We start from the raw sequence: 26441 nt of genomic DNA, 5'->3' as shown, positions 1-26441 counted from the left end.
TAAGTTTATGTTATGTATATTTACCACAATAAAAATAAAATAAAATAAAAAATCAAGGTCCTGGATTTCCTTTCCAAACCTGCCCCTCTCTTATTCATACCCCTTTAAAATAAATAGCTATTCCATCTTTCTAGTTGTTCAGGCCAAAAACCCCACAACCAACCCGCTGGGAAATCCTGTTAACTCTACCTTCGAAAGATACCCAATAACTCACCACTTCTAAAGACCTCCTTTGCTACTTCCCTGGTTCAGGCCATCACAATGTCTCCCTGGATTACCACAATAACTTCCTAATTGGTTTCTCTGTTTCTGCCCTTTAACCTCCCTCTTGCCTATTCTCAACACAGCAGGCTGAGCTATTTTTAAAAAATATATCAGATCATGTCACTCCCCTGTTTGAAACTCTCCAATGGCTTTTCATCAGTCAGAATAAAAGACTAAGTCCTCACTATGACCTACAGGTCCCTAGACAATCTGGCCCCCATTTCCTCTCTGACGCCTTCTCCTACTACTCTCCCCACTTTCCACTCCAGCCACACAGGCTTCCTTGTTCCTGCCTCTGGATGTTTGTACTTGCTTACCTCTCTTCCTGGGATGCTTTCCCTGCTAGGTATATACATGGTTTCCTCTCTCTTTCTTCAGGACTTTGTTTATATGTCAACTTTGTAGTGGGTTTTCTGGCACTCTTAACCCCCATCTCCTACCTTATTTTTTTTTCTACAGCACTTACCATCATCTGATACTATGTAATTCACTTACTTAAAATTTTAAATCTGAATTTTCCTTACTAGGATAAAAGCTCCACAAAGGGAGGGATCTTTTGTCTGTTTTGTTTACTCCTCAGCACCTAGAATCATGCCTGGCACACAGTAGGCAATCAATAAATATTTGTTGGATGAAAGAACAAAAAAATTTACCAACTTGTGCTTTTAAGTTATCTTAACCATTCTAAATATGCACATGCTGGGAACTGGACACACTTAGGACTAAACTCTAGATAAAAGCAGGTGCTACTCTGTAACCTGTTATCCCTCAAGCTAAATTAGAACTTTTGTGTCTTGGCAAATGGCCAGTAAGGCCCTATGTTTAATGAAAACTACCCTGACATATATTAACAGAGTAAGAAAATGTCAAATAATGGGGAAAATGATGGATAAATGAAATTATAGAACAAGAGGTTCCTTGGACCCATTCATGCCTTACAATAAAGATAAAAACTAAAATCAACTTTCCCAGCTGAATCTAAATCCAAGTTTCATGTGAATATTCCTTTTCCCAAGGTCTATCACTAAATTTCACGGGGCTTACAAGAAACAGAGCTGAAGTGCAAAGAAGCCTACAGGAATAAAGAAAAGTAAGAAAAAAAAAGAAAAAAAGAAAAGAAAAGTAAGGCCTATGTGTTGGGAGAAGGGATTCTTTTTCACAGTAAAATGCATTAAAGCAAAGTCAGCTTGGCAGAGCCTCAGTACCTGCAAAAAAGTATAATCTCTGCAACTGGGTCTTAGACATGACAGACCACATTAAACACCAACAAGACTTACAAGAAAGGGATTTTTGGTTTGAAAGTCAAAAGACTAAAATGCAGCTGACTCAAAGAAAGAGTAAATTAAGAAAAAGGAGGTTCATATTTGTGAAGAACGTGAATAAACTCTCGATGTCATATCCAATTTAGAGAGGATGCTAGACTAAGGGTCACGGAGATGGCACAATAGATAGGATAGGGAATGTGGGTTATAAGCCCAAGCAACTGAAAGCAACCATTTACATTCAGTAACAGACTCCTCAGGACGCTGCTGTTCTTGTCTTCAGTAACATGACTCCTATCACCTGGTTTCCAGCCTGATGATTGCGGGAGGTGGGCCTACTCTTCTTTCATGCCTCATAAGTTTCATAGCTGTCTAACACAACAGATAATTAACTACTAAACAGCCATTTTCTTCTCCAATCCAGAGGGAAATTGTTCACCAGTCAACTAGAAAACATTTTTCTTGCCATTTTCATAAGAGAAAAAAAAAGTTTAGTGGTTTTTGGCAACCACCACTGACTCAGAGCCAAGTGAGCATTTTCACCAACTCCACCAGCCTCCATTTAATCCTCGTACTGAAATGATCAGAAAGTCCCAAATGATGTCACTCTTCCCAAAAAATCCTCAGATGACCTATATGTAAATCTTACACCTGTCTCCAGAGGACTAACAGCTAAAGCAAACATTTAAGAAGAAACTCATTGACAAAGAACATATATTTGCTGTAGGTTTTCTTGGTCTGAACTTTGAGGAACTAGACAGGACATGAAATCAGGCTCTGAAATCTAGTTAGCTGAAAACCAACTCCAAGAAGATTGAGGTGATAATACTCAGAAAGAGAGAAGGAAATGAGTCTGATAAAAAGGCCACAAGCACAACAGATCCAAAGAAGCATATCCTGAAAACAACTGTGTTCTCTGATAAATAGTTCTCATTAAAAAAAAAATAGTTCTCATTTTCCTTCAAAGCAATTCAAGGTGTTCACAGGATAACTAATACCTTGGCCCCACTATACTGGAGGATAAGAGTTTTTTCACATCAGAGTTAACATATTGATCATGATACTTTGATGAGATGACTACTGCATATTTGACTGGAGTTGGATAAAGATCATGCCAACTGGCCCCAAGTGGGATAGCTGAACTCACGTACCAGTACCCAGTGCAAATCATGTGCCTAGTAGCAAACATAGAGTGTTCCAGCTAAATGCTACAGAGACCATCCATATTTGCTCCAGGTAAGAGGAATAAGGGATAAGCAAGATGCAGCTTTTGGGTCTTCCAAACACTTGTGGAAGATGATCTGGTTGAAGCCACACAGCATTGGTATCTTGGTCCCAGTGTGACTTTCTGTGCTCTTGGGAATGCTATCTATACTGAAACCTCCATACACAAAAGAACCCAAGAACTTATATTTTCTCTAAAATTAACCTCATAGATTTTCTGCCCTGATTCTTCAAGACCTAAATGGGAATCACCCATTCATGACAATTATTTTTGTGTTTTTTTGTTGTTGTTTTTTCATGACAAATTTTTTGGTCTTAATTTGCATATAGCAGGCTTTCACTCCAACTTAAACTAGTGAGAACCAAAAGAAAATTGCTCTTAATTAAAGATACTACATTGTAAGGTCCTTAACCATTCAAATCTACCCCAATATCTCAGAATGCTAAGACTCCTCTTGTGTTAAGGGCTCTGCCAATTTTAGATTTTTATCTCCCAATGGCTCATCTGACTCAACTGAGAACAACTACTGAGGGAGAGCTCAGCTAATCCTTTGACATGAGTTAACATATCAAGGTAAGATCATTATCAAGTAATATAGTGTTATTAACAGCAACAATACCTCTTTATCAAGTAACATGTCTTTTAGAACAAAACAGATTAAAATATTTTAAAAAGTCCAACTGAAAAATCATAGAAAAACTGATTTTTGTATGGCGATCACATACTACAGAACATCTCTCCTTTACTGCTACAATACAGGCTTCCTTTGCCACACAGCTCCTTTATTTTAAAAAGTCATTTTCCTTAAAAGAAAATTCTCTTCTTATGTATACCCCATCTAGACTAATGGTACTACCATTTACCCCCTCACCGCAGCCAGAAACCAAAGTCTATCTTAGACTTCTTTCTCTCTCCCTTCACATCCAATCAAATCACCAAGTCCTACAGACTTTATCTCCTAAACATTTCAAACATCTGTTCCTTTCTTTCCAACTCAACTGCCAGAGCATTGTTGCTGGCCTCCATCATGCCTCCACCTGGACAATCATGATAATTTCCTAACTCATCTACTTGTTTTCAGGCTTGCCTCATCCAGTCCATCTTTCCTGCTGCTGCCAGAACAATCTTTCTAAAATGTACATCTTATTATCTTATTACATCACTTACATGGTTGCCTTCAGAATACAAGTCAAATTATTTCACATAGCATTTAAGGCTTTTCATATATCAACCAGTGCCTGCCCCTCAATTTATTGTCACCACCGTTAAGTGAACACCTACTATGTGCCAAGCTATATGCTAGGACACTGGAGACAACAAGGTGAGCTGACATAGATGGTGACCTAAAGGAACTACATGTGAACATATAATTACCAAGAAAAAAAAAAGGTTAAAAATGTAAATAGAAATATGAACACAGTAGCCCAGAGAAGGAAGTAATTAATCCTGTCAGGGAGGAAATGGGTTGAGGTCAGAGAAGACTCTACAGGAGACAGGGACACCTGAGCTCTTTCAAAGAATGAATAGAATTCTCATGGGGGACAAAAGCATGGAGACATAGGAAGGTATATTGAGGAAGATATAAATTCTGCTTTCTTCAGGGATTGCCTTTTTTTTTTTGAAGGTTTCTTCACTCTCCCCACCCTGCCTCCAGCCAAGCTGAGTTAGAAGTGAGATCCCTTCCTTTATGCATTCCTTTGGTCATATGATAATTATCACGGTTGGGTTTTCTTGTCTCAGTCTCTTCTAGAAGACTTAAAAAGTTCAAGAGGGGATGGAATATCTTGTTAAAACTCCAGATCCTTAATCTTTAGCACAGTGCCTGGCACATGACAGATGGTCAATAAATACTTGCTGAATGTGTGATTATATAATATTCCGAGTAATAACGTCTTAAATTAGGAGATAATTTGCCCCCTGGTTCATAAAGTACACTGAATAACAAACTAAGAAGCCGTTCAACAGATTGCAAAAAGATAGCAAGGTTGTAACGCTACAGCAGATTCCTTCTAGATCAAGCAGACTGCTTTCTCTCTAAGCCTGGGTTTACTTATAGGTAAAATGAAGGTGTCACATTAAGTGACTGAATCTACCTACATAAAACCTTGCATCTGTCCCCACCCCTCTTGTCTCATTCCACTGGCATTTCCTAGAACAGATTTTAAAAATATATCCAACCTGGATGACAAGTGTCTCCTCACTAGACTTCTCACCTTCAGTCTCTTCACCGCAATCCATCTTCCACATTGCTGCCAGATTCATTTTCTGGCTCCGATGACCTTCAAAACACCCCTCCCCGATCCCACGACGGACTAGAGAAAAAAGTCTTACCTCTGTAGCCTATCACTCAAAGCTATCTACCATCTGACCACAACATACCTTTCCATTCAACAAAGTGGTTTGCTATTATTCTCCATACAGGCCCATGACTTTCCACCTCACATTACTCCCTCTCCCTTAGAATATGCTTTCTTACCATGGAAGTAGGAAGACTTGAACAGCAACCCCAATTCTACCATTTACTGACTGACAGTACACAAGTTATCTTAACTCTGAGTCTTAAGTTCTCTCATCTCTAAAAGAGGAGTAAAGATATCAAGTTGCTTGGTATCAAGTTGTTGTGAGGATTAGAAAATAACATATGTAATAGGTCCGGCACATAATAACTGATCAAAAAGTGATAGATTTTATCATTAATACGCTTCAAGGCTAATTCAAAAGCCACACTCCTAAGATGTTCAACATTGCTAATTGTTAGAGAAATGCAAATCACACCTACAATGAACTACCACCTCACACCAGTCAGAATGGCCATCATTAAAAAGTCTACAAATAACAAATGCTGGAGAGGGTATGGAGAAAAAGGAACCCTCCTACACTGTTGGTGGGAATTTAAGTTGATGCAGCCACTATTCAAAACGGTATGAGGTTCCTCAGAAAACTAAAAACAGAATTACCATATGATTCAGCAATCCCACTCCTGGGCATATAACTGGACAAAACCATAATTTAAAAAGATACATGCACTCCTATGTTCATAGCAGCACTATTTACAATAGCCAAGACGTGGAAACAACCTAAATGTCCATTGACAGATGAGTGGATAAAGAAGATGTGGTACATACATACAATGGAATACTACTCAGCCATAAAAAAGAGCAAAATAATGCCATTTGCAGCAACACGGATGCAACTAGAGATTATCATACTAAGTGAAGTAAGTCAGAAAGAGAAAGATCTTTCTCTATCACAAATACCATGTGATACCACTTTTATGTGGAATCTAAAATATGGCACAAGTGAACCTATCTACAAAACAGAAACAGACTCACAGACATAGAGAAGAGACTTGTGGTTGCCAAGGGGGAGGTTGGGTGGGGGAGGGATGGACTGGGAGTTTGGGGTTAGTAGGTGCAAACTATTACATATATTGGGTTGGCCCAAAAGTTCATTCGGGTTGTCCCCTAATATCGTACGAAAAACCAGAATGAACTTTTTGGACAACCCAATAGAATGGATAAACAACAAGGTCCTACTGTATAGCACAGGGAGCTATATTCAATATCCTGGGATAAACCATAATGGAAAAGAATATAAAAAAGAATGGGGCTTCCCTGGTGGTGCACTGGTTGAGAGTCCGCCTGCCGATGCAGGGGACACGGGTTCGTGCCCCGGTCCGGGAGGATCCCGCATGCCGCGGAGTGGCTGGGCCTGTGAGCCATGGCCGCTGAGCCTGCGCGTCCGGAGCCTGTGCTCCGCAACGGGAGAGGCCACAACAGTGAGAGGCCTGCGTATCGCAAAAAAAAAAAAAAAGAAAAAGAAAAAAGAATGGATATATGTGTATAACCGAGTCACTCTGCTATACAACCAAAATTAACACAACATTGTAAATCAACTATACTTCAATAAAAAAATAAATTTTAAAAAATATATAGGGACTTCCCTGATGGCGCAGTGGATAAGAATCTGCCTGCCAATGCAGAGGACATGGGTTCAAGCCCTGGTCCAGGCAGATCCCACATGCTGTGGAGCAACTAAGCCTGTGTGCCACAACTACTGAGCCTGCACTCTAGAGCCCGCAAGCCACAACTACTGAGCCTGAGTGCCACCACTACTGAAGCCCACACACCTAGAGCCCGTGCTCCACAACAAGAGAAGCCACCACAATGAGAAGCCAGCTCCCTGCAGCTAGAGACAGCCCATGCGCAGCAAGGAAGACCCATCGCAGCCAAAAATAAATAAACAAATAAATTTAAAAATATATATATATATATATAAACGACTAGTAAATATTTGAAGAGATAAATGTCACCAATGATCAGGAAAATTAAATGAAAATAACAAAATATGTTTTCACCTACTTTATTAGCAGAAATTAAATTGATTATTATTATTAATTTTTTTGGGGGGGCTGTGTTGGGTCTTTGTTGCTGCACGCGGGCTAAGCAGCGAGTGGGGGCTACTCTTCGTTGCAGTGCCCGGGCTTCTCACTGCATGGCTTCTCTTGTTGCAGAGCACAGGCTCTAGGCGTGCGGGCTTCAGTAGTTGTGGCACTCAGGCTCAGTAGTTGTGGTTCGCGGGCTCTAGAGCGCAGGTTCAGTAGTTGTGGTGCACGGGCTTAGTTGCTCCGCGGCATGTGGGATCTTCCCAGAGCAGGGCTAGAACCTCTGTCCCCTGCATTGGCAGGTGGATTCTTAACCACTGCGCCACCAGGGAAGCCCTAAATTGATTATTAATAACCAGTTTTGGTCAGGGTATTGGTATAGGAAAGATTCACACCATCAGTGGAATTTTAAATTAGATCCCTCTTTAAGAATTGTAACTTACCAGTTTGTATCAAAGTTTAAATGTATGTATCTTAGACCCTTAAGTTCTACTTTTCAGAATCTATCCTGAAGAAATACTGAGTCCCCATAGGGAAAACAACAAAAAAAGGCACATTCCGAAGTCTTCCTCCCACCTGGAAGCAACCTTTCCCTCCTTTAAATTCCTCAGAGGCAGTCCTTACTTCTCTTAAGACAGTTATCTTTGCTTTTTATTTTGTATTTGGTTGTTTACAAATTTGGTTGTATACATATCTTATCTACCTAGTGGTCTTTCAAACATTCTGAGGACAGAACCCATGGCTGATTCACCTTTTTGTTTCTCTTAGTGTCTAAAACAATGTCTGATTTATGGTAGGCACTCAAGTATTTATTGATCTATAAATAATTAAGAAAATCTTAAGAGTTATATGTTCATTTTCAGATGTAAAGCTAAACATTAAAGAATTTACATAAATACACAAGAGTGTTAATATTCCCTTTTTCTCTTCAGGATAAGAAACAGAAAGCATGGGACTTCCCTGGTGGAGCAGTGGTTAAGAATCCGCCTGCCGGGCTTCCCTGGTGGCGCAGTGGTTAAGAGTCCGCCTGCCGATGCAGGGAACACGGGTTCGTGCACCGGTCCGGGAAGATCCCACATGCCGCGGAGCGGCTGGGCCCGTGAGCCATGGCCTCTGAGCCTGCGCGTCCGGAGCCTGTGCTCCGCAATGGGAGAGGCCACAACAGTGAGAGGCCCGTGAACCGGGAAAAAAAAAAAAAAAAAGAATCCGCCTGCCAATGCAGGGGACACAGGTTCGAGCCCTGATCCAGGAAGATCCCACATACTGCAGAGCAACTAAGCCCATGCGCCACAACTACTGAGCCTGTGCTCTAGAGCCCACGAACCACAACTATTGAGCCTGTGTGCCACAGCTACTGAAGCCCATGCACCTAGAGCCTGTGCTCTGCAACAAGAGAAGCCACCAGAATGAGAAGCCTGCGCACCGCAACGAAGAGTAGCCCCCGCTCGCCGCAACTAGAGAAAGCCCGCAGGCAGCAACAAAGACCCAACGCAGCCAAATAAATAAATAAATATATTTTTTAAAAAATTGAAAAAAAGAAACAGAAAGCATAATGCTTCCTGGATTATTTAAAAATGAGCATGGGGCTTCCCTGGTGGCGCAGTGGTTGAGAGTCCGCCTGCTGATGCAGGGGACACGGGTTCGTGCCCCGGTCTGGGAAGATTGCACATGCCGCGGAGTGGCTGAGCCCGTGAGCCATGGCCTCTGAGCCTGCGCGTCCGGAGCCTGTGCTCCGCAACGGGAGAGGCCACAACAGTGAGAGGCCCGCGTACCGAAAAAAAAAGTGAGCATGGCAGTCCTCAACTCATCAAGTGGGCACTTGATACCCAGGTTGCAAACAACTCTAAAGACAGTCTGTTCTGACCTAGAAACTCAAGTAAATATTCTAGTCTTCATGAGAATTCTGAAAATACATTCCCTGTCTCCGTCAAGTGAGCTGTGATGTTAAAGAACTGCTTAGAGTTGGGCTAGCTGTTGCAGACACACAGTTCCCCCCTTCGTTGGGTCTCAGATGCAGCCCTCACAATCTCTTAGGAATCATACATTTTAGGTCTATGAATTGGCAAGTTTTCTTAGTAAAACAGAGAGGATATTTTCACATAATTTAAAAGAGAATTTGGGGACTCTGCATTTTTCAACGCCAATGCCTGGTTTGAATACTGTCTATTATTTCCTTCATTCTCTAATTTCTCATCTCTCAGACTTACGGACAATCCTTTGGTGATAGAAGCCGATGATTTCCACACATGAAGTGATACATGCGATCTTCCTGAAGATCTGTATCGCACGGATACTCATATAAAAAGGAACAAGTAATACTCTCTTCCCCACTGGAAGACAGTAATTCTTTTGCTGATGTCAATTTGTAGGCACCCTGCAGTAGAACTGCCTCAGTGTAATTCCTTAAATACAGGATCTTGGCTATTACAAAAGCCATATGATCAAATGGACTAAAAGGTCAGTAAGCTGGCAGGAGAAGAATGGATTTAGTACAAAAGAAGTAGAATAATCAATGACCTCAGAGATTTCTGACAAATCAGATTTTCTATTGAAGGCAGAGATATAAATAGCACAAACACAATACAGACACATAGAAACAAAAGCCACCAACTCAACTTTCTGTTTGACAACTTGTTAGGTCTAGAGAACTGTTCAAACCACAGCTGCTAATGGTTATGGATTTGGCAATCAAAATGTCTTTGTTAAAAAAAAGGTTTTAACTGCCTTACTATTGAGGTTACAAACCACAGCCTTGATGCATTGTTGCAGTCAACATCCTCCCTGCTGTTTTTGAGAGCTTACATCTGCTGCTGGCAGATAAAACCCTGGCAAGGCATGGGCTTCTTCCAGGGGAGTACAGGAGAAGTTTTAACTAGATGGCTCTCATCTACCTTTCTTTCCTGAGTTGAGCCTACAGCCTTTGCTGTATCATTCCTATCTTGTTTAGGTAGATCCCCTGCCATTACTCAGGAGGACTGATGGTCTAGCAGGATTTTTTTCTGGCACACATCAGCCATGCCAGCCATACTACTTTTAGAAGACAAAAGGAAGATGAGATCTTAGCTCAGGGGAAAGCACTTTAAACACATATTTTTAAAGCCACTTATAGAGTGGTGCACTTGATTTTAAACATCCACTAATAAAACCTTTTCTGTTTTTTTTTTTTTTAAGGAACTAAATGATCACACTATGCCAAAAATAGTGAGGGCTTAGTATATTTTAACTTATCAAAGAAAAGCCAAGAATGAAAGGTCAGGAAGTAAATTACTGAGTTTCTTTGGGGAAGGAAAAAGTTAGGAAAAAGATGGAGAATTAAAACATGGTTCCAAGTCACACAGGAGATTAGTTTCAGTTGAAATAAAAATTACTAGATCCACACTGGTTTTCAAAGAAAATATGGGACTTCCCTGGTAGTCCAGAGGTTAGGACTCTGCACTTCCACTTCAGGAGGCACGGGTTCGATCCCTGGTCGGGGAACTAAGATCCTAGAGGCCCCGCAGTGCAGCCAAAAAAGTAAAAAAAAAAAAAAAAAGGAAAATGCAGTTCAGCTGGGTGATGAGGAATGAGAGTGAAGATGCAGAAAGACATAAGTCAGGAAACTGTTTCCTGGATCATTCTCCCTCAGTGAACCGACCTATGAGGACAAAAAAACCCAAACATACTTAGGCTAGCACTTGCTAACTATATATATATACCACAAGATACCAGTATGCAAATATGTTGGTGGGGGCTGTTGTGGTCAGAAAGGTATGAGAACACTGCATATTACATTCACCAGATAAATCAGAGAATTGTATCAGAGTCAAAATGCACACCAGCACATTCAGGGCTCTGAGAAATTCTGCAGTAAACAAACAAATTTGTTTAATCCAAATAAATTTTCCAAATGTGTGTGTCAACAGAAACCCCTCACCCCCCTGTTTTTCCAGAAAACACCTATGCCATGGAATAGTTTGGGAAATGCTAGTCTAGGGGTATTACCCCTAAACTCTCAACTCATTCTTGAAAAGACGAGAATAACACTGGTAAAACAGACTAAGCAATCACAATTCTTACATCACAGAACCCTAGCTCAAACAGAGACAGGTAGATTACCAAAGGTGCTCGAGACATTTTCCAAAAGACAGCCAAATACCAAAGCTACGACCTTTAAAAGTGGTAAGATCCTCACTCAATAAATAATCCCCAAATAGGGCTAATATCAATTGTGAATACATTCATGTGCTACTCTCAAACACAGAAAAGAAAGAATGGGGAAAAGCCACAGAAAAGCTGACCATAGGGAAAATGGATATGGGCTCCTGTTTGATGAAACCTCATGGCTTTTGGCATTTTAGGATATTCTAATGTCATACACATCAGGGAAATTCATAAAGAGTTGCCAGGACCTCCAGCTGGGAACATATGGGAGGATTCCTACACTTCTATGTGCTGCCCTCAGCATCCTCAGGACAAAAGACAGAATATAAGCTCAGGTAGGAGTATCATGCTGACCTGAAAGAGAGGTACCCTTGAGAAACCAAAAAGATTTGTTTTGTTAATTATATTTCTAATTCCCATAAGCCTTGTGGTACTCTATAGATTAGGATTACAGCCCCCTACCCTTCTCAACACAAATTTGTGGCAGAAAGAAGATTGGTTAACTGCCTAGAAATTGAATTCATTTGACCTTGTATCAAGTGGTGGTCTGCTTGATCAACAAATGAGAAAGTAAGGGAAGGCCCCTGGCCAAAACACCACCCACACTGCCAGATGCTCCTGGGTTCTCTTTTAGAATGCAAATATCCTCATAAGAAAATATAACACATCAGGTGATACTAAGCTCTTCATGAGTCTCTAAAACTGTAAAGCCTACACCAATGTAAGGAATTTTTACAATTATTACTTCTAGAATGAAAAAAAGGGAGGAGAGGAAAGAAGACATTGAAAAAAATCAGCAAAAGGTCCATAGATAGATAGAACAGGCACAAGTGGTGTGGAAAACAAAGGGCCTCCATGTATTTACAGTTTTGCCTAGGTCTAGATCAGGTACTAAGAAGGGAACAAAAGGGTCGGAGTCAAAATTCACACTTTGTTATACAGTAGAGACTAACACACCATTGTAAAGCAATTATACTCCAATAAAGATGTTAAAAAAACACACAAAATTCACACCAAAACGCAAGCACTGTACTCATATACATAATCAGAAAAGGGCTGAGGAGGCAATCCACAAGCAAATGAAAGACAGAAAACTAGAGGGACTTCCCTGGTGGTCCAGTGGTTAAGACTGTGCTTGCAGCGCAGATCCCTGGTCGGGGAACTAAGATCATGCATGCCGCACGGCGTGGCATTAAAAAAAAAAAAAATACAGACAGAAAACTAGAGGGATAATAATTACTGGCTAAAACCTGTGAGGAACGAACAGAGGGAGTGAGATAGATGGGAACAGTATTTTGTTTTGTTTTGTTTTTTTAAAGCAGACACTGGGACTTCCCTGGTGGCGCAGTGGTTAAAAATCTGCCTGCAGGGCTTCCCTGGTGGCGCAGTGGTTGAGAATGCAGGGGACATGGGCTCAAGCCCCGGTCTGGGAGGATCATTCCGCGGAGCAACTAGGCCTGTGAGCCACAACTACTGAGCCTGCGCATCTGGAGGCTGTGCTCCGCAACAAGAGAGGCCGCGACAGTGAGAGGCCCGTGCACCGCGATGAAGAGTGGCCCCCGCTTGCCACAACTACAGAAAGCCCTCGCACAGAAACGAAGACCCAACACAGCAAAAATAAATAGATTAACTAATAAACTCCGACCCCCAACATCTAAAAAAAAAAAGAATCCACCTGCCAATGCAGGGGACACGGGTTCAAACCCTGGTCTGGGAAGATCCGGGAAGATCCCACATGCAGCGGAGCAACTAAGCCCGTGCGCCACAACTACTGAGCCTGTGCTCTAGAGCCCGCGAGCCACAACTACTGAGCCCGTGTGCCACAACTACTGAAGCCCGCGTGTCTAGAGCCCGTGCTAAGCAACAAGAGAAGACACTGCAACGAGAGGCCTGTGCACCACAATGAAGAGTAGGCCCTGTTCACTGCAACTAGAGAAAGCCTGCGTGCAGCAACGAAGACCTAATGCAGCCAAAAATAAATAAATTAATTAATTAATTAATACACCTATATAAAAAAAAGCAGACACTAATAGCAGTAATGAAAGGCACAGAAGAGTCTGCAAAGCAAAGAATTTACTGAGAAAATTAAGCTGAAGAATATGTTCTTAAGCACAGTGATGGAACCGCTATTGTGTAAAGTAACTGTTCAAAAAACAGGAAAACCATACTGTTAGGTAAGACTTTTTAGGCTTTAAGGATGGAGTTTCCCACTTTGGATTCCTGCTAGACTAAACATAAGGCTCTAAATTTCAAGAATTTTCCAATTAAGCTAAAGTCCTTCAGCTCCCTCTGCTGTTCAAAAATGTACTCTAGTTACGTCAGTTCAATCTTCAGTAATCAAAATAAATAAAAATACATACATACAATATGTACACACATACACACACACACCCCCAAAGCTGGCACAGTCCTGGCAATCAGAGTTCAAATACACTTGTCTTTCATGAATTCCCTGGTCTGGACCAAACGTTCCAGAGTACGTAATAACAAATTCTACCATTCCCACTACCTAACTGAAATAATTCAAGGAATGATGAAGGATTTCTTTGCCAAGAGCCGAAGTTTTATTAAGGGATGAGGACTCTACACTATTAGCTGGATTGTGGCAATAGCTTTTTAGGCAGAAATGTATATGTACCAGTCCTCCACACACTAGGAACCAAAGCATCACTAAATTTTTTCCATTTCTCCCATTGTCTTTTCTCTCCCCAATATTCCCTCCTTAGAAGATTCTCCAAACATGTCTAAATTCAGTTTCTAGCTCCTTACTATCTACAGGATACTCTGAGTTGAAGGATCTACAGGTCAGCTACTGTGGCAAACAAAGCATCTGTCCCAGAGAAACACTCTTTACTCACCTGATTCTTAAATTGCTTCTGGGACAAGCAGTCAGTTAGGTCCACACAGCCCAGAAGACAACCTGATGGATAGTCATTGGGAAATTCCACATCTAAATTGAGAATAACAGAAGGATTACATAAATTTCTTCTTTGTGACCCTGGAACTCACAAATCTGTCTTCAATTCTGAACAAATCACTTTCTCTATTATCTATTTATGGACATAAGGAAAACAATGAGGCTTTTTACTTGGCACAACTGTTTGTATTTTAGCAAAACATTTAGTGAGTAGCTGGCTTAGTCCACTATCCACATCCTAAACTATAGGAAAATAAGCCTCATACCATTGAAGTTCAAGGACCCCACAACCTCACTCGAAACAAATCAATTCCACTATACCCAACTGGATCAGACTAGAATTTGGTGGTGACAGGTTCTGGAAACAAGCTTGAGGTGTCAAGAGAAAAACATAAAAATGCAGTTAAGAAACATAAGAATGTCAAAACATGAATTTAAAAGAACCCAGGGACTTCTCTGGCAGTCCAGTGGTTAAGACTCTGCACTTCCACTGCAGAGGACGTGGGCTCGATCCCTGGTCAGGGAACTAAGATCCTGAATGCTGCAGGTGCACACACCCCCAAATAATAATAATAATAATAATATAAATAAATAAATAAAAGAACCCAGTCATACCAGTCAAAACAGAAATGCATTTTTAAGGAAACATATACTTTTAATTCCTAAAGCTTGGTTTCTTAACTTTTAAAGGTGGTTCTGTAATTATCCTCTCATTTTACCTTCAAAACTACTGTGTGGGCTGAATAAGAGGAAGGAAGCCAAGACATCCAAGGGTCAGAAGTGTTTTTTAGGATCCAAACTGAGTGTTTGGCGTGACTGTCAAAACTCACTGCTTAAGTCAACCAACTTTGATCTGTCCAAATCCAATAGCATATGTCTATTTGAGTCACTCCCAATAATAAAAAGTCTTATTTGCGGTTGTTCTTCCCAATCTAAAGATCCCAGAATTTATAGTAGTTATTTTATTCTCATAATAAAAAAAATGTAGAAAATTAAGACTAATTAAGAAAATTAGTTGGTTGATTTCTGGTGTTGGGAATGGATATTTTTATTTGTACTGTTTGGTGAATTAATGTTTTGAACAGCTGTCCATGATTTGCTACTAAACAAACAAACAAACAAACACAAAGTTTAAAGTCCCTTTCAGCCAAAAAAAAAAAAAAACCACAAAAAAGCCACAGGAAGAAGGAGGTGAAAGAAGAACATCAATGACTTCTCTCCACAAAGTAAGACTGAAATTAGAAGAATATATGGCCGTTACCTTTCCCACGAAGGAGAAGATATGTAGTCTGGAGTTCTGAAACTTCTTGAGGAGAGGGTCTTTTGGCTGTGGCTGCTATCCAAAGTCGTCCTCTATGTGGGGTGTACCAGCTTCTGCCCTCCACCCTTAAACAAATACAAATTTAGTAGAAAGAATCTAAATTTTAGTGTCTTGGAAGATCTCATAACGTACAGCAAATTATCCAGTTGAACCAAGAGATCTATAGATGATACCTCACCAAGAAGGGTATTTTTCGTAAAAAACATTTTTCCTACAATACCTTTCACTTGTGTATAAACCCTGTTCTCTAGTTTTCCCTATCATCAGAACAAAGGCAATTCATCTCTCTCAGTTCCTATTTTTTACTTGATGTCTGTAACTCAGAAATGAAGCTTTCACTAACCTTGGGACTTCTACAATCCAAATCTTCTATTTTCAAGGCATCCAAGTTGTCCCACAAAAATGAAAATCCTTGCCTTTGAGTCATGAAAGATTTTGTTCATTGTTCTCCAACCTGACAGAAAAATCCTCACCCACACATAACTCCCCAAGAATAGTACCTTCATAATTACTATTTAATAGAATTTAAGTAAATAAAAATGCTTATCGTCTTTACTCTAAATTGCAACCACATTCATTTATATTTTCTAAGTATTTTATAAAGGGTTATGTTCTTTGCAGATAATTAAACAACCCATTAGCTAGTTTGAAAGAATCTTTAAGTAGAATAACAAAATGCAATCAAGAGAATGTATTACTGCCTACTTTCCAAGGATTACAAAAAGATGTTTCTCCTTTAGTTCCTACAAAATGAAATAAAGTAGCTTGATAATATAACCCTATTATACTTGCCTTATAATGGGAAACGGAATTTCTCATACCCTTAGTTTTCCAATATAGATGAATTGGAAGAGCACCAGGCACACAGTGGGTACTCAATAAATGAGGAATGAATCAATATATTTCTCCCTCTACACCAAATGATCCACAGGGTTACTGGGAAAACGTTCTCACAAATGTGGCAGAACCACCCACTTTCTTTCTGTGGGATTAGTGATTGTGGGCTGGATGCTGTTCATCCTGTTCTTTCCAGTGAGAAAATCTGGATAACAGAGATCCAAAACAGGACGAGACAAATGTAAACATTCTGATTCCCTCTGCAGAAAGCAAGCTGTTTAGTTTTCTACTTTGGAAAAGGAAGACACCTCAACTGCAGAGAACTGAAAGAGAAGAATAGACATCTGAGGGCCCAGGTGCCCTGGAGCAGAAGCAGATTCACATATACTTGTTGTAATGCCACTACATACATGGATTATGAAACACTTTGGAGCCAAAGAAAGAAAGCCTGACCTTGAAGAGGGGAGAAAAATGATAACACACCTTCACGAAGGAGGCAAATCTCAACTAACCATGGAAACCAACAAAGTAGAAATGATTGTTCCTAAATTCTGATAATAAATTTTCTTTCAGGAAATAGAGAAATGACTGAGGCTTACAGAGTAAGGGTGGAAAAAGCACTCTGAAAACCTGAACTCTAGTTCTATCTCTGCCACTAACTAGCTTTGTAATTCATAGCAAGCTCCTTTACCTTTGCCTGCTTAGGTGTTCAAGATTGTAATAATACTGGTCTGATCTACTTCAATACAGCTACTGCTTTGAAAACTGTAAAATTCTATTTAAATATAAATACATAAGGCATTATTATTGTTATGAGTTAGGACACTCCCAGGGATATAAAATTCTAAGAGATAAAATAAGAAAGAAAAAAGAGGTATCTGCATCCCCACATTCATTGCAGCATTATTTACAACAGTCAAAACATGGAGACCATGTAAATGTCCATCAATGAATGGATGGATAAAGAAAATGGATGAAGATTATTCAGCCATAAAAGAAAATGAAATCTTGCCATTTGCAGCAATATGGATCAACCTTAAAGTATTATGCTAAGTGAAATAAGTCAGAGAAAGATAAATACTTTATGATCTTACATGTGCAATCTGAAAAAAACAAACTCATAAATATGGAGAACAGACTGGATGAAGGTAGTCAAAAGATACAAACTTCTAATTATAAGATAAATCCTGGGGATGTAATGTACAGCACGGTGACTACAGTTAACAATACTGTATTGTATAGTTGAAAGTTGCTAAGAGAATAGATCTTAAAGGTTCTCATCACAAGAAACAAAAAATTTGTAACTATGTAAGGTGATGGATGTTTTGTTTTGTTTTGTTTGTTTGTTTTGCGGTACGCGGGCCTCGCACTGTTGTGGCCTCTCCCGTTGCGGAGCAACAGGCTCCGGACGCGCGGGCTCAGCGGCCATGGCTCACGGGCCCAGCCGCTCCGCGGCACGTGGGATCTTCCCAGACCAGGGCACGAACCCGTGTCCCCTGCATCGGCAGGTGGACTCTCAACCACTGCACCACCAGGGAAGCCCAAGGTGATGGATGTTAACCAAATTTATTGTGGTGATCATTTTGCAATATATACATATATATGTAATCATTATGTTGTACACCCTGACGATGTTATATATCAATTATATCTCAATAAAACTGAGAAAACAAGGGAAAACGAACATGTAATGATAAGTGAAAGAAGAAAAACATAAACGTAAATATATATTATGACCTCATTATGTAACAATTTTCACAGGAAAAAGAATATAAATAAATACTCCAAAATGCTAACGGTAGCTGTTTCTAGGTGGTGGAATTATAGATGATCTTTCTTTTTCTAGCTGCTTTTCTGTATTTATCAATTTTCTATTTACATTTATAAAAGCAAAGGAAAGAACTATTTTTTAAAAGTTGCATTGAGAAGAAACATATGAAACCATGGAATAGTAAGCTATTACCATCACTAACACGTACCACGACTTAACTTTATAATACCTCTACTTATCCCTCACTACTTCCCCCACTTTTTGCAGAAAAGGAATTTGTGGTAAGATAGCTTCTCAATATGGTTACTCAGATTAAAAGACAGATGTATAGATAGAAAAACAAAATCAGTTAGGCTGGTGTCTTCAAAAAACTAATAAATAGGCATAAAAACTTTGAATTTCCAATAGGATCAAACCATTAAGGTTGCTGAGTGATATATTATTGTACAAAGGCAAAGCCAAGAGAAGTTTTCTCAATAGACTTCCTTCCAAAGATGAAAAAACTTATGTTCTATTCTTTATTATGACTAGGATCCTTAGTCCTTCTAACCTCAGTTTTTTTAAAGCTATTCAGTAAAGAACAAGTCCATAACATGAATACATTGCTTAAAGTTCTATGTGCTGCAGAGTATTATAAATCATCGCTAGATTACTTTCATGGTAAGGTGTTACCTGCTATATTGGGTTGAGTAGCATCCGTCCCAAACTTATGTCCTCCCAGATGAATTCCAGTCCAAGTTTATGTAAAATCTTCCAAGATTCATTTCTGTCCTTACTATTTTTTTTTATTTAATTTTTTATTTTTTGGCTGCACCGCATGGCATGCGGGATCTTAGTTCCCTGGTCAGGGATCGAACCCACACCCCCTGCAATGGAAGTATGGAGTCTTAACCACTGGACCACCAGGGAAGTCCGCCTCATTTCTGCCCTTACCTTTTAATCCCTCTGACAAGTAGAGAAGCCCAAGGCTGATGCATAGAGAGGCACCAGCCACCATCAAAGCCTTCCTGAAATTCTTGGTCCTGGATTCGAAACTGATGCCGACATGAACTGAACTCTAGTCTTGATCCTGCTGAATGGAAAGCCTTCTTCTGTGAGGCTGCACCCGTCTGATCTATCCACTATACAGGAAAGAAACCAAACATATAATTTTGTCTGACAAGGGAAAAATCTGGGGTAGGTACACAAAATGAGATGAATTCTAATATTAATGAATCGTACTAGAAACATTCTCTTAGAAAAATGTATCCCATCTTTGTCTGAAACAGGGTCAAAAAACGTACAGAAGGTATAAATTCAGTAGGAGTCCCAGGTATGATAACATGGTCCCGTCTTAAAGGATAGTTAGATAATGTTGAATTCTCCACACACAGCTTCCTAATTCCAGCAACAGTACAACCATCAGACCAAATAATTGGTCTGTAATTATTTCCACTTTAAAATGATTAATGATCCATATTGGACAATTTCCCAATATAATTCTATCAGCCAAATGAAGGTTCAACATTTTGGTCCATACATTCTTCATGTGCTTAAGGGACAGGGTCACATACTGTTACCATGATAAAGCCAAACAGATGCTTTCGGGGGGCAGCAGTTCTGACTATTGGATGCATGAAGTGTTCTCTTATCCTGAAAGGAACAACTTGTCCCCCAAAAGACAGGATGAAGCACTACTGAAACAAGGTTCCCATCATGTAAAGAGAACACAAAATTACAGGGTACAGATAATTACAGGAGACTAAAGAGTCTTGGCAGTAGTTCAGTCAGAGAATGACAAAGGGTAACATTTCTTCCAGAGTAAGAAGACTGAGTGCTCTGAAAATTATTTTTTTTTAAAAAAAAGGCTCTATTAGGATGATGAGGTTTAGAGTTAGGTGTGTTAATTTTTTGATGTTTTATTTAATTATTTGTAGGGAAAACAAAAATACTAGAATGGTAGTCTAGAGACTCCAAGCAATCATTTAATCCCTAAAGGTTTCAGTTTTCTCAACTGTAAAATGATGGAGTTGGACTAAATGAATCTCTAAGAATCTTTCTGCAATAAAATTTTATGACTGTAATCAATTGTGTCATAGCTTAAAAAAACTACACAAACATTTACTATTTAACTCAGTATATGTGAAAAGCATATAAAGTAGGGAGACATATAAAATATAAAAAAGATATGGTTCTTGCTTTCAAGGAACTTACAATCCTACGAGAAGACAGACACATAAATAACTATCCAAAACATAAAGCAGATTTAAGTAAATACTACACAGGGATTTAAGTCCTTAAGTGGGAACACAGAGGCAGAACTGATCTATTACAGGGGAAATAGGTGATTTCATAAAACTGTTGGCGTATGAACAATCCCGAGGCCCAAATTGTCTGTTCTATCTCTATTACAGTTCTTGTTTATACTACCTGTTTTTCTTCTTCACAGCTACTTTCCTAACTTAATCTTACTGTCTTTCAATAACACTATATTAGAGCCTGCTAACTAGTCTCATCTCCATTTTTAGCCTCTAAGTAACTCTCTACTGCCTTACTAACGGCAACACTAAATTGGGCCCTCATCATCTTCCCACTGTGCTACTTCAATAACCTGTTTTTTGGTCACGTGGCATGTGCGATCTTAGTTCTCCGACCAGGGATCAAACCTGTGTCCCTTGCACTGGAAGCGTGGATTCTTAACCACTGGACCACCAGGGAAGTCCCTACTGCAATAATCTTCCTAGCAATTTCCCTGCTTCTGTCTTAGTCTTCCCTCTAATCCATTCTCTACATAGGCACGGAAGTCATGCCAATTGTCTGCTAAAGTTCTTCAAGGACTCTTCCTTGCCTACTGTAGAATAAAACTAAACTCCTTAGCATGAGACATAAGGACTTTCATGGTAAGATGTTACCTGCTATACTGGGTTGAGTAGCATCTGTCCCAAATTTATGTCCTCCCAGAACCTGTGAAATTGACCTTATTTGGAAACAGATGTAATCAAGTTAAGATAAAGTCATACTGGATTAGGGTGGACACCAATCCAGTGACTGATATCCATATAAAAGGAGAAAACACACAGAGACAAAGACATACAGGGAAAAAGTCCATGAAAAGACAAAGGCAGAGTAAAGTTACGCAGCTATAAACCAAGGGATGCCTGGGGCCATCAGAACCTCAAAGAGGCAAGGAAGCGTTCTCCCATAGACATTCGGAGGGAGTATGGCCCTGCCAACACCTTGACTTCAGTGTTGAGAACTGTGAGAGAATAAATTTGTTGTCTTAAGCCAACCAGTTGTGGTATTTTATTATGGCTGCCCTAGGAAACTAATACACTTACTAGCGCAGTTTAATTTCTAACAGTACTTAATTACTTGTGGTTCTCCCAACCTACGATGCTCTCAAGCTGCTAAGCCTTTCTACATGTTATACCACCTACCTAGAATTCCCTCCCCAAATTTGTCTGCTTGGAAATTCCTATTCATCCCTTAAGTCTCCTCTCAAAAACCATTTCTTTTGTGACTCCTCTGTGAGTTTATAATCTCTCTCCTAAACTCCTACTGTATCCATGACATGTGTCTATCATAGCAATTATCTTAAGGAACTGAAATTCTTTGTATTCAAACACATCTTCCCACTAAATTTGAAGTCCTTAAAAACTTTAAGGGCTCTTACCTTTTAATTTCCCAGCACCTAGCAAAGAACCTGGCATGTATACAGTGCTGAATGAGTATCTCCAGTCAAACTCCCTAAAGCACTGCTCTGATTGCATCTCTCTGCTCAAGAACATTCTATGATTCACATTTATTTACAAAGTAAAAATGTGAAATCGTCCTAGCTAAACACTTAACTCTGTAGTGATCTGACTCTATCTACCTAACTACTCCATTTCTCATGATAATCCCTTTTAAAATTATTTATTTATTTTATTTTGAACTTTAAAGATCAGATTTGTTTGGAGAAAACAAAAAACCCCACAACCTAAAGGATGGGATTTTACATCTCAAGACCTCTCCCAGGTATGAAGTCTATAGATTACAAATCACTTTCGTAGAAGATATTTTTGTACAAATTTTACATGTATTGAGGAGTGGGGTCATAAATGCCTGTTTGTTTTAACAGGGTGGCAGGGTAGAGGAATGGGGGGAAAAACAGCTTTTTTGGACACACATCTGTTTGGAAGGAGCAGACATGAAGAGAGCAAACCCTACTTTTGCATCATCTATAGCAAATGGTTTAAAAAAATACCCTCTCAACCTTGGGTATCTCTAAAAGCCACTTCCTAGCTACTAGGCACTCCAAGCCAATTATTTAAAGTTACTTCACTTGGTATGTCTTTTATGTCCACTGGGTAAATGATTATTATGCTCACTGCTGCAGCACTCATAAACCAACAACCCTGCATGGCTGGACAGGGTCTAACCTAGGACTGATGCGAGAGGAGACCAAGATGTCTTTTCTCTGCAGGTACCAATATTGCCCGTAAGGACACCATCTGTTGAGCTGACAGTACCAAGGTGCACATAAAAGCAAGCAAGTAAAGCTACTGTGTTGCAAGAGAAGCCAGGACCTTGTGAAATTGTTCTTCTCCTTTATCATTTATTCTCTGAAGGGATGCTAAAAAAAAAAACAGAACCAAAAAAAACACACATTGGTCTAGGCCACATTATAAATCCAAACATTGGTGTGGGATTTCACTTGGAGATAAGGAAACTTTTGTTTTTTAAAAAGCTCCCCAAACCCCAATCAAGTCTGTAAGAAAGGCTCCCAATTTAACCAACCCCGCTTACCATCTAAGACTGGTAATTCTAAAGTTTTCTGAGGTGTCAAAGGGGTCAAAGTAGCAGGAGCATGAATGGCTGGAGGGAAGGAGTGAGTGTCAAAACATGAAGGAGCCAAGATTGGCTTGAGAAAAAGCAATGATGATTCCTCACTGAACAGCTCCCAGGGGCTCTAGAGAATGCTTAGGAGGTCAAGTATGTGACTTAAGCAGAAGCTGCCTGTGGGAAGGTAACAGGAAAGAGTAGCATGAGGAACATAAGACGATGACAAGAGTCTAAATTTTTAAAGCTTCAAGATTTCAACAGAATATGGATATATTTGAACTTTCAGAAGGGATAGTGTTTAAGAAAGGGTGAAACCACGACACATAAAAGACCTGGGAGGGGCTTCCCTGGTGGCGCAGTGGTTGAGAATCTGCCTGCTAATGCAGGGGACACAGGTTCGAGCCCTGGTCTGGGAGGATCCCACATGCCGCGGAGCAACTAGGCCCGTGAGCCACAACTACTGAGCCTGCGCGTCTGGAGCCTGTGCTCCGCAACAAGAGAGGCCGCGACAGTGAGAGGCCCGTGCACCACGATGAAGAGTGGCCCCCGCTTGCCACAACTAGAGAAAGCCCTTCCACAGAAACGAAGACCCAACACAGCAAAAATAAATTAATTAATTAATAAACTCCTACCCCCAACATCTTCTTTAAAAAAAAAAAAGACCTGGGAATTCCCACAACCCCTAAGTGTTTCCTGCTCCAGGAGGTAAATGATTATGTGTTTACTGGAGGTCATACCATTTTCCCTATTACTGGTGCAAAATAATTCATCAAATCCCCAAGCTTCTTTTCAAACCATGATTTCCCCATTCATTCAGGTCACCAAACAGTCCTATTCTTCAGTGGCCTGTAGACTCACTCCCACCTAGCCCCCTGGGGGGTACAAATGAAGGAACTCCCCCATAGGCTGGCCCCAGTAACTCAGAATTAAATAAGAGGAGGGGCTGGCAGCCTCCTGGAGACTAAAACAACATCAGAGACTAAACCTACCTTGCCGAGGACGGAGAATTTATTCAGATAATGTTTGAGAATTCATGAATGCCATAACTGGATGATAAGAATTAAAGGTAGAAACCTCACACTCTTCCTTATACCTGCCTGCTGCCCAACCAGATTCAAGACACTGCATCACTATCACTGCCATTTTGCTAAACGGAGGCCCCTAGGCACTAATCACACAGGCAACTGCACGTGTCATAAAAACGCACCACAACTTTAAACGTACAGCATTAAAGGCTGTACGTCTCTCTCTGGCTACACTGGTGAGTCTCCAGTTAGTTCAATACTTTAAAGGCTGCAGCAGCATGCAAAAGAATTTCATTTTGTTTCTTTTATAAAAAAAAAAAAAGTTAAGAAAGGTCTCCAGGAGACGGTGAGTTTTATTTTGTCTTGTCTGGATGGAGGTTTGATTTGCTCTCGAATGTTCCAGGGTGGTGAGAGACTAGGAGAAAGCACAGAATGCAGAGGTCTATTCGGTGTAATCTTCTCCCTCATTTTCATCTTCACCATCAATGGCAAGAGCAGCATACTTGCTTGCAGAACTGAACTTAGAGGCTGGATTTTCTTCAGCTTTCTTTGGCTCAGGTGCAGATCTGGAGTCTTGATCCTTTTTGCCATCTTTCCTATCTGACTCCTTCCAGTGGTCTTTGTTCCCTCCATCTCTTGGACCACGGCTGGAATTTCCACTTTGGGCTTTTGGGGCACTCACCTCATCTACTTTATTTTCATCTTTCCTTACTGGTCCTTCCTCAGATGGTTGAGCTGGAACTACTTTCCCTCCACCACTTGTAGGGGACTGCTGCTCTGTGTCTGAGCTCTGAGATCAAGCAGGAGGGTTAGAACTTCGCTTCATCCAAGCATTCTCCTTTGGTGGAGGGGCTGGCATAACCTTTAGAGGCTGTTCGGATTTGGGAGGCTTAGAAGTTGGAGACTGACAGTTTTCCTCTTTATTGGGTGTTTCATTTTCTAGAGACTTCTCAGTCTCCTTCATGCATTTCTGCCAGATGTGGCTGAGGTCCCCATCTGTGATGACTCACTTCCTGTCCTCGACCGTTCCCGTTCCTGAGTTTCTTCACTTCGCCAGCTTGGGTGTCTCTCCCGAGGCCGTCGTTCTAGTTTTGGCTCATCCAGCTGACGCTGCGGTTTCTCCTATTCCTTCTGTAGCCGCTCTTCTACTTCTCGTTCTCTAGCAGCTGTGTCAACAGGCTTTGTCCCTCCAAAGATAGAGGCTGCTCGACTGGACTGGGACGTGCTAGCAGTGGAATCATTTTCCTCAGGAGTACTACGAGGCTTTAGGGTCAGTTTGGGTCTTTGGGGGGGACCTCTATCATCACACCTATAATCATCCCGAGAGTAATCATCTCTGGAGCTCTATGACCGGTCATCTCATCTGTCATATCTGTCTTCACAGCGGTCCCCGCCTCCTCTGTAGTCATCATCCCTACGGTACCCACTACCAAATGCTCTTCTGCCACTGCCTATCCTGGAATCGTAGCCTCTATCATAGTCTCTGCTGCCTTGGTCATTATAGCGATCTCAGCCCCCATATCAATCCATGTCCCGGCGTGGGCCATCAAGATAACTGTCCCGATACCCATCACGGTATCGGTCTGAATCGTAACGATCTGGATACTTGTCTCCAAAGCTATCATCACCTCTTCTAGGTGGGTAGTCATCAAAGCTGTAGCAGGACGGACCCTCCAGTCTGTATCTGTTTTGTCAGAATCCCAATTTCTATCTCAGCCAAAAGAACGACCATCCCTGTCTTTATCCTGTGCTTGATCAACAACGTCCACTCCAATTCTCCTGTTACCTAGAGACTCTTCATTGAGGCTCAGGGCACTGAGCAAGGAATCCAGGTCCTCAAACTCAGCATAACCAAAACCTTTCAACCCTCAGGATCATTGGGTTCACGTGGTAAACGCACTGCACTGATATTTAATCCTCTAAAGAACTCCTTAATGGAGTCTTCTGTCACATCATAGGGCAGGTTCCCTAGAAAAGCAGTGTAGGGTGGTGATTTGGTCGATATTGGGTTCCCAAGCAGCCCATGGAGCAGTGGGCAGAAAGGAACGGTCAATTGGAGGTGCCCTATACACATCATCATCATTACTATGCCAAGTGGTTGAAACATCTCCTTCTAGGTCCTCTGTTCCATCAGCCCACCTGACTGGTTTGGGGACATAGGTGCTTCCTTCACCAGTCCCTCTATCCTCAGCCAGGAAGTCTGTTACAGAGACAGTCTTCCCCTTCTTATTCTTCTTTTTTGCTGAGGCTGCCATGTTTGGAGAGGGAGAGAGAATGCAAAGGTTATTTATTTATTTGGTTGCTCCGGGACTTAGTTGCAGCAGGCTGGCTCTTTAGTTGCAGCTCGAGGGCTCCTTAGTTGTGGCTTGCTGGCTCCTTAGTTGCGGCACGTTGTCTCCTTAGTTGTGGCATGCACACTCTTAGTTGCAGCATCCATGTGGGATCTAGTTCCCTGAGTAGGGATCGAACCTGGGCCCCCTGCATTGGGAGTG

At 40.8% G+C, this 26441-nt stretch overlaps 1 protein-coding gene and 1 pseudogene across 3 annotated transcripts in view; both read right to left on the bottom strand.

Annotated features, from left to right (window-relative positions):
- The window catches only part of TRIP4 (thyroid hormone receptor interactor 4), a 68607-nt gene that overhangs the window by 16334 nt on the left and 25832 nt on the right, over positions 1–26441 (bottom strand). For all 3 annotated transcript variants that reach the window (XM_027123303.1, XM_027123301.1, XM_027123302.1), the window contains exons 9-11: positions 19055–19242; positions 15454–15578; positions 14134–14225 (exon numbers count right to left, since the gene is read on the bottom strand). In XM_027123303.1, the coding sequence (XP_026979104.1) occupies positions 14134–14225; positions 15454–15578; positions 19055–19242 (405 nt within the window). The remainder of the gene's footprint in view (positions 1–14133; positions 14226–15453; positions 15579–19054; positions 19243–26441) is intronic.
- Positions 24261–26230, bottom strand: LOC113629119 (eukaryotic translation initiation factor 4B pseudogene; annotated as a pseudogene).

Source organism: Aethalodelphis obliquidens, unplaced genomic scaffold (assembly GCF_003676395.1).
Source record: "Aethalodelphis obliquidens isolate GAN/ISIS:26980383/991018 unplaced genomic scaffold, ASM367639v1 scaffold26, whole genome shotgun sequence".
Taxonomy (NCBI): domain Eukaryota; kingdom Metazoa; phylum Chordata; class Mammalia; order Artiodactyla; family Delphinidae; genus Aethalodelphis; species Aethalodelphis obliquidens.
This window is presented reverse-complemented; position numbering and strand designations above follow the sequence as displayed.